This window comes from Suricata suricatta, chromosome 16, assembly GCF_006229205.1.
Source record: "Suricata suricatta isolate VVHF042 chromosome 16, meerkat_22Aug2017_6uvM2_HiC, whole genome shotgun sequence".
In the NCBI taxonomy this organism is placed as follows: Eukaryota; Metazoa; Chordata; class Mammalia; order Carnivora; family Herpestidae; genus Suricata; species Suricata suricatta.
In genome coordinates, this window is record NC_043715.1 from 49,112,499 (window position 1) to 49,121,023 (window position 8,525).

At 45.3% G+C, this 8,525-nt stretch overlaps 1 protein-coding gene across 1 annotated transcript in view; it reads right to left on the reverse strand.

The window, feature by feature from the left end:
• The window catches only part of NOVA2 (NOVA alternative splicing regulator 2), a 25,249-nt gene that overhangs the window by 813 nt on the left and 15,911 nt on the right, over positions 1-8,525 (reverse strand). The window contains exon 4 of the mRNA XM_029924321.1: positions 8-362. Coding sequence (XP_029780181.1) covers positions 8-362 — 355 coding nt within the window. The remainder of the gene's footprint in view (positions 1-7; positions 363-8,525) is intronic.

An 8,525-nucleotide genomic window follows, 5' to 3' on the forward strand; every position in this document is an offset into this window, starting at 1 on the left:
AGCAGGCCGGAGGCGGCGGCGGCAGAGGCGGCGGCGGCGGCGGGCAGCACGTCGGCGGGGCTAGCGTACGGTGAGCCGGTGGGGTTGGAGTTGGCCACGGGGCCGGCCACGTTGGCGTAGCTGATGTTGAGGCAGCTGCTGCTCTGGGGGTCTTCCTGTACCTTCTGCACGATGGCGCTCACGGCCTTGTGCACCTGCTCCGGTTCGCCGCTGACGGTCACCACGCGCTCCTGAAGGTTGATGCCCTCCGGCTTCTGGGACAGCTGCACCCAGGCACCCGACTGTTCCATCACGGCTTTCACTGTCGCGCCCCCCTTGCCGATGATCAGGCCCGCGGTGCTGTTGGGGACGATCAGCTTGGCCTGCGTGTGGAGGGAGAGGGAGGGTCTTTAGGATGGTGGGGGGAGGCCGAACAGGAAATCAGTCTAGGGCTGGCCGCTTTAAGTCACTCGCGCCCCTGCTCTCAAATGCCCCAAACCAGGCCCGGTGTGCCTCTTGATGGGCACCCCAAGGGTCCTACGGGTTCTTAAAAATAGTGAAATACTTCCATATTGGTTGGTTAAAAAAAAATGAGCTAGTACTCCAAGTCCCCTCAGTAGGCACTCAGCCACCCTGTTCCATGCCCCTGGGACCCCTGGGACCTCCCTTCCATCCAGCACCTTAAAGGCTTAATGGCTGACCCAGTGGGTGCCCTCCAGGACACTGTTCCTAACTCACACTGGTGCCCACGCCTTCTAGATCATTGAATACTCTTGATTCTCAGCCTCAGAAAAGGGCTCATTAAGTCTCGCTTTACAGATGAGCCACTTGAGGCCTAAGAGATGAAGGGACTTGCCCTAAGGTGACCCAGATAGCAAAGGAGCTGAAATTCAGCCTCACAGACTCCTGCTTCATGGTGTTTCCGGCCCTATGGCAAGGTCACCTTCCTTCACCTCTTTTTGTTATGAGCAATTGTTGCCCCCACCATTCCCATGATCTCCAGTACCTCGGAATAGGGCTGCATTTGGAGACAGGGTCTTTATTTTATTTTTACTGTTTATTTATTTTTGAGAGAGAGAGAGAGTGAGCGGAGGTGGGGCAGAGAGAGAGGGAGACACAGAATTCCTAGCAGTCTCCAGTCTGAGCAGGCCTCAAACTCACCAATTGTGAGATCATGACCTGAGCCAAAGTCAAACCCTCAACCCACTGAGCCACCCAGGCGCCCCTGGAGAGAAGGTCTTTAAGTTAGAGGCAACTAAGGTTAAGTGAGGTTACTGGGGCGGGTCCTGATTCAATAGGACTGGTGTCTTTATAAGAAGAGGGGATTAGGACACAGGCACGCACAGGGGGAAGACTGTATGAGAACACAGAACGAGTCTGCAGGCCAAGGAGAGAGGCCTCCGAAGAAACCAACACTGCCCCCCCCCCTTCCCCATCGCAGACTTCCAGCCTCCAGAACTGGGAGCGAATGAATTTCTGTTGCCTAAGCCACCGGTCTGTGGCACTTTGTCAGGGCAGCCCTGCAATCTAACACGGTTGTCCTTTCTGTAAAATGAAGATAACAAGACCTTACATCGGCGAAGGCAGGGAGAAAATCGGTCGCTTAATAACAACGGTCCCCTGCTAGGGTGCAGAGCGGCCGGACCTCTGGCGCTGCAAATCCGATCAGTCTGAATTCCGGAGGGGGGATTTCAACACCCAGAGTTTCCTTTCATATATCTGAGAGCATTTCCACACTGAAATTCCTCTTCCTCAACCTTCCGCTGTGTCCTGTCAGACCTGTGGCTTCCACCCCTGGAAGCTGTCACCCCTGTGTCTCCTCTCCACCCCCGAGTCAGACCCAGGGAGTGTTTGGGACATTTGTGGGAGCGGTTTTGGTTGTCATGATGACTGGAAGTAGATACGGGCAGGGCCTTGGGGATTTGCACCCCATAGTGGGAGAGTCAGTTCTTCACAAGGACCAACCATCCAAGTCCCCTATAACTTTTGTTTTTATTTAAAAAAAATTTTTAATGTTTTACTTATTTTTGAGAGAGACAGAGAGACAGAGCATGAGGAGGGGAGGATCAGAGAGAGAGGGAGACACAGAATCCAAAGCAGGCTCCAGGCTCTGAGCTGTCAGCACAGAGCCCGATGCGGGACTCAAACTCACCAACAGTGAGATCATGACCTGAGCCAAAGTCTGACGCTTAATCAACTGAGCCACCCAGGTGCTCCCTGTATAGTTTTTAAAGGCCTCCCTGGACCCCATGGTCTATATAAGTACCTAGTTTTGTTTCCCTCCATGGTTAAGATCTACTGAAATTTCCAGGAATGGAACCCATCAGGAAATGAAGGGAAGATCGTACAGTGTTTTCTTCTGAACCTCACCAAGAGTCATTCATCATTTTTTAAAAATTATTTTTTAACATTTACTTCTGGGAGACAGAGCGTGAGTGGGGGAGGGGCAGAGAGAGAGGGAGACACCGAATCGGAAGCAGACTCCAGGCTCTGAGCTGTCAGCACAGAGCGAGGTGCGGGGCTCAAACTCATGAGCAGTGAGATCATGACCTGAGCCAAAGTTGAACACTTAACCGACTGAGCCATCCAAGTTCCCCAAGAGTTGTTTATCATTAAAAAAACAAACAGGGGCACCTGGGTGACTCAGTCGGTTAAGTGTCCGACTTCGGCTCAGGTCATGATCTCAAGGTTTGTGGGTTCGAGCCCTGCATCGGGCTCTGTGCTGACAGCGCAGAGCTTGGAGCCTGCTCCCAATTTGGTGCCTCTCTCTGCCCCTCCCCTGATCACGCTGTCTCTCAAAAATTAATAAAATGTTTAAAACAAACATGACCACAGTAGTAATGCCACATGTATTATTTACGTCTCCGATGCTATACCCTGGATCTCTGTGTTTGTCACTGTCCCTCTCGGTCAGTCTCTGTGAGCTGTGAGCAGCGGACTATTTCATTACTTCTACTGGGGTCCTGGCTGAACATTTACACATTAAAATGCATCTCATTTTATAGCAAATCACCTTCCTTTCATTTCTCATGTAAAAAAGTCTTACGGGATAAAAAAAATGTACATCCGTACAATGGAATACTCTTTGGCAATCAACTTACATGAACCAAGTACTGATCCAGGCTACAACATGGATGAACTTAGAAAACACGCTGTTTGAAATGAAGCCAGACACAAAAGGCCACATATTGTATGATTCCATTTATATGGATGTTCAGAGCAAGGAAATCTAGAGAGACAGAAAGCAGATTAGTGGGTGGCTTAGGCCTGGAGGGGGGTTGGTGGCACTGAGCTGTGGGGATTGAGGAGTGATAGCTATGGGGATCAAGATTTCTTTTTGAGGAAATGAAATGTTCTAGAATTGATGGTGGGCATGGATGCACAATTCTGAATATAATAAAAACTTTGAACTGCACACTTTAAATGTGTGAATTGCATGTATGCGAATTAATAGCTTGATAAAACTACTAAAAATCTTACAGATTTAAATATGTATTGATATTATATGCATTTTTCATATACTGCGATGAGTGTGTATGTGTGTGTGTATATAATTTCAGAGTTAAGTGGGATGGGAAAAATATCTGTAGAAGAAGCTGTGGGCTTTGACAAAGCTGAGAATGCCTGTTTAAAAAATTTTTTTAATGTTTTTTAAATTTTATTTTTTTATTAAAAATTTTTTGTCTTTTTTAAAAATTTTTTAATGCTTTATTTATTTTTGCTACAGAAGAGACAGAGCATGAGAGGGGGAGGGTCACAGAGAGGGAGACACAGAATCTGAAACAGGCTCCAGGCTCTGAGCTAGCTGTCAGCACAAAGCCTGACGCGGGGCTAGAACCCACGAACGTGAGATCTGACCTGAGCCGAAGTCGGAGGCTTAACAGACTGAGCCACCAGGTGCCCCAGAAATTTTTTTTTGTCTTTTATTTATTTTTGAGAGACAGAGACAGCACAAGCAGGGGAGGGTCAGAGAGAGAGGGAGATACAGAATCTGAAGCAGGCTCCAGGCTCTGAGCTGTCAGCACAGAGCCAGATGCGGGCTCGAACCCACAAACTGTGAGATCATGACCTGAGCCGAAGCCGGATGCTTAACTGACTGAGCCACCCAGGCGCCCCGACAGAACCGCTGTTCTGTTTGCTGTGTTCTGTGTGATCTGACTTCAATTCTTCCCTCCTTCCCTCTTGCTGACTCCTCTGCAGGCTACTAGACTCCCTGCTGTTCCTCCAACTTGCAAGCTTGGTCCAGACTCTGGGCCTTTGCACCGCTGTTCTCTCACTTAGAATGCTCCTTCCCCAAAACGAAGACTCACCTCTCTCATCATTCAGCTCTTTGCACAAATACCTCTTTGGAGAGACGTTACCACCCCAGTTATCAAAGCTTGTTTATTTGCTTGTTTTATGTCCCTAGACAGACACCTCCAGATTTGTATCCAACTGCTAACCTCACATGGCTAGTGTGAGGGAGAACGGATACCTCAGTGCAAAGTGGAACTCCTCATCTTCTCAAATGTGTTTCTACCATGGTCTTCCTCATTTCAGGATGAGGAAACTGCACTTTTTCACTTCTCAGGCCCAAGACTAGGAGTCCTCTCTTTCCCACCCACTCAAAGCCCAATCAGCAATTATTTCCCTTCCACTCAAAACCCAATCAGCAAGTCTGTTGCTTCTACATTCAAAATATATAGTAGATGGGGTGCCTGGCTGGCTCAGTCTGTAGAACAGTTGAGTCTTGATCTCAGGGTTGCAATTTTGAGCCCCTCATTGGGTGTAGAGATTATTTTACAAAATAAAATCTTAAAAAATATATTTGTTAATATATAGTCTAGTATATATTAGATTATTCTAGATTAAAAGAGATTAATGAGGTATAACAACCTAATGCAATGCATGAATACTCTTGGATAGAAAAATACTTTTTAGGGGTGCCCAGGTGTGGCTCAGTTGTTTAAGCATCCAACTTCAGCTCAGGTCATGATCTCTTGGTTCATGGGTTCGAGCCCTACATTGGGTCCTGTGCTGACAGCTCAGAGCCTGGAGCCTGCTTCAGATTCTGTGTCTCCCGCTGTGTCCCTCCCCTGCTGGCTCTCTCTCTTTCAAAAATAAACATTAAAAAATTAAAAAATATTTTATAGATATGAAAGATATTTGGGGACAATGTGAATATGAGCTTTTTATTAACTAAAAGTATGGAATTGGTGTTAATTTTTGTAGTTTTGTGATAATAGTAACATAACAATATAGGACCCACCCTTAGCTTTGGAAGACACATGATGAAGAATGTAGGGGTGAAGAGTCATGAGATTTATACTTATTCTCAAGTGGATCAGCAAAAAACAAAGAAACAACCCAACAAACAGACAAATAAAACCAACCAGTGTGTGTGTGTGTGTGTGTGTGTGTGTGTGTGTGTGAAGAAATAAAGTGAGTGTTAACAATTGGTAAATGTAGGTGCAGTGCATAGGGAGTTTGTTGTGTTATTCTTAAACATTTTCAAAATAAAAAGTTAGGAGAAAAAAATGTCCTGGTGCTCTTTTCTCTTTTCTGCTTTATTTTTCTTCATTGCAGTTTTCACTCTCAATCATTTACATATTTTATTCACTTGCTGGTTTTGGTGTCCCCAAGAAAGAATGTAAGACCCACAAGGGTAGAGACTTTTGTCTGAATTGTTCACTACTGGATTCTTGGGATCTTGGGGGGGGGGTGCCTGGTATGTATTCAACAAGAGCGTATGGATGAATGGATGGATGGATGGATGGACAGACAGATGGACGGATGGATGGATGGAAGAAGGAACAATGATGTGCCCACAGGACCAAGCAGGAATGGGACCGGATGGAGGTGGCTAGGTGTATCTCACCGATGATGGTGGTGGTGGTGGTGGTGGTGGTGTGTGTGTGTGCACACGTGTGTGCACGTGTATGGCAGGGAGGTAGAAAACTCAGCCTGACCTGAGTTTTCTAGATTAATGGAAATTCTAATTTGTAGAATGGGAAGTGCCCTAGTTTTTATATACTGGTGATCTCTTCCAAAGTTCTACAAGTCACTGTGTAGGAGCCAGACCACCAGTGTGCAGTTTGTATACACACATCGCTGAAAATCTGCCCTAGACTCTGGAGACACCTGCTCGGGTTCAGAATCCTGGCTCCACCACTAATGCTAGGCAAGGCAACACCCTCTTTGAGACTCTGTTTCCTCATCTGTAAAATGGGACTATTCATTCCTGCTCCATAGAATTATTGTGAGGGCTGATATCATTCATGAGATGATGAGCTTCAGTAAGGGCTACTGCCCCTTGGTTATGTTTCTGCTCGGCTCTTATGGGCATATCATCATCCATTTATTCAAACCAGCAGCATTTGCTGAGCACCGACTATGTTCTAAGCGAAGGGTGTCATGTGAGCGTGCAGTTAATATGTGCTCATAGTAGGTACTCAGGAAATGGTTGTTACCCCATGGGCAGACCTAGATTTAAATCTCACATCTGTGATATAGTCACTTTGCAAAACGGTCTAACGGTTCTTCAAAAAGCTAAGCATATGATCTGACCCAATCCCATTCATATGTGTATCCCCAGAACAGAATACTATGCCACATGTGTTCACAGCAGCATTATTCATAACAGCTGAAACGTAGAAACAGCCCAAAGGGCTACCAACTGATAGACAAACAAAATGTGATCTATCCATAAAGTGAAATATTATTTAGCCATAAAAAGCAAGGATGTTTTGGTCTATGTTACAGTACGGATTCATCTTGAAAACATGAGGCTAAGGAAAAGAAGCCAGACACAAAAGGCCACATATTAGATCATTCAATTTATATAAAACATCCAGAATAGGCAAATCCATAGGCACCAAAAGTAGGTTAGTGGTTGGAAGTGACAAGGTGGGTGTGGGGTTACTGGGGAATGGATGTGACTGCCAAGGGGTATGAGGTTCTTTTTGGAGTGGTGAAGATGTTTTGGAATTACATTAGGTGATCGACGCACAACTTTGTGAATATACTGAACAACCGATAAATTGTATACGTCAAGACAGTGAACTTTACAGTATACGAATTATATCTCCACACAGCCGTTATTTAAAAAAATCATCAGAAAAATGTCAGACAAGTCAAGCAGAGAGAACAGAATGCACAAAACCAGGCCTATAAGTAAAGAGGTATTTAGTATGATACAGGACTTCAGAAGGCAAAAGGATGAAGTAACTGTTCACCAAGAAATGGTAAAAGCAAATGCCTTCACCTCTGTGCCTCAGTTTCCTTATCTCCATATGACTATTGGGAATATCCAATCATTGGAGTGCCTGGCACATGGGGAGCCCCAGAGAATGGTAGCTGTCTTCATGATAGACTCAGGCTCCCTTAGAGAGATCGCAGGTGCAGGTCCATAGAATCCTGGAGTGCCAGGATGTTAGAATGGTAGAGTTTTAGAATAATGTATATCTACAATCTTGAAATCACAGAGCCATAGAACTGTAGGAGTTTTAGGGCCAGGGCCAGAAAGACCTGAGAGACCATCCGTCCCCATGATTTGCAAGTCTGTGGAAATTGTCAAATAGTAATAGTAATAATAATAATAATAATAATGGCAGAAACTAACAGTGCTTCCATACACCAGACACTTCTGCAAACCCTTTCGTATAGTAACTTACTTAATCTCTACAACCACCCTACAAAGATAGGTTTGGTACTATTATTATCACATTTTATGGATTGGAAAACAGAGGCAAGAGGGGTTATATAACTTGCTCAAGGTCACACAGATAGTAAGTAATAGATATGATCCCAGTTCAGAATCTGTGTTCAGAGTCCCAAACCTTCACCCTGGAAATTCTGATTTAGTGGCTCTAGGCTGGGACCCAGGAATCTGCATTCTATGCTACCTAGAGGATAGGTATTAGCCAGGGCTGAGAACCACTGGTCTAATCCAGAGGTGGCAAACTAGTGGTCCTCAGCCCATAGTCACACAGTTGTTTCGTTTTTAAGTAGGCTCCTTGCCCAGTTGTGGAGCCCAAGGAGGGGCTTGAACTCCCGACCCTGAGATCAAGAATTGAGCTGAGATCAAGAGTCAGATGCTTAACCAACTGAGCCACCCAGGTGTCCTGTACATAGTGTTTTTAAGACCAAGCCAACTTTAAAAATCAGTTGATTTCAAATATTTCTGGCTGCTTTTGAAAAATGTGGAAGATGTGGCCACACTTTATCTACATTCCCAAAGGGCAAGAATTAAGTGGAGCTGAGTAGCAGCTGGCCTGTTTAGGCCATTATATCTCTCTGATGAGGCCAGAGTCCTCAATTCTTTAAGTTCCCTTGCTGAATCTTGGAGGCATTTCAGTTTATAATCCTTGATTTGTCCCAGCTTCCACACTGTAAAGATAGGAAACTGAGGCTTACAGAAGGGAAAGAGACCCAGAGTAGCACAGCAAGTCCAATGTAGAAAGAGAATAGACCCATCTCCTGACTTAAATAACATAATAACAGCAGCTAACATTTTTTTTGAGAACTTTCTATCAGGCATACATTCTATGTGCTTTTTAAACACCAGT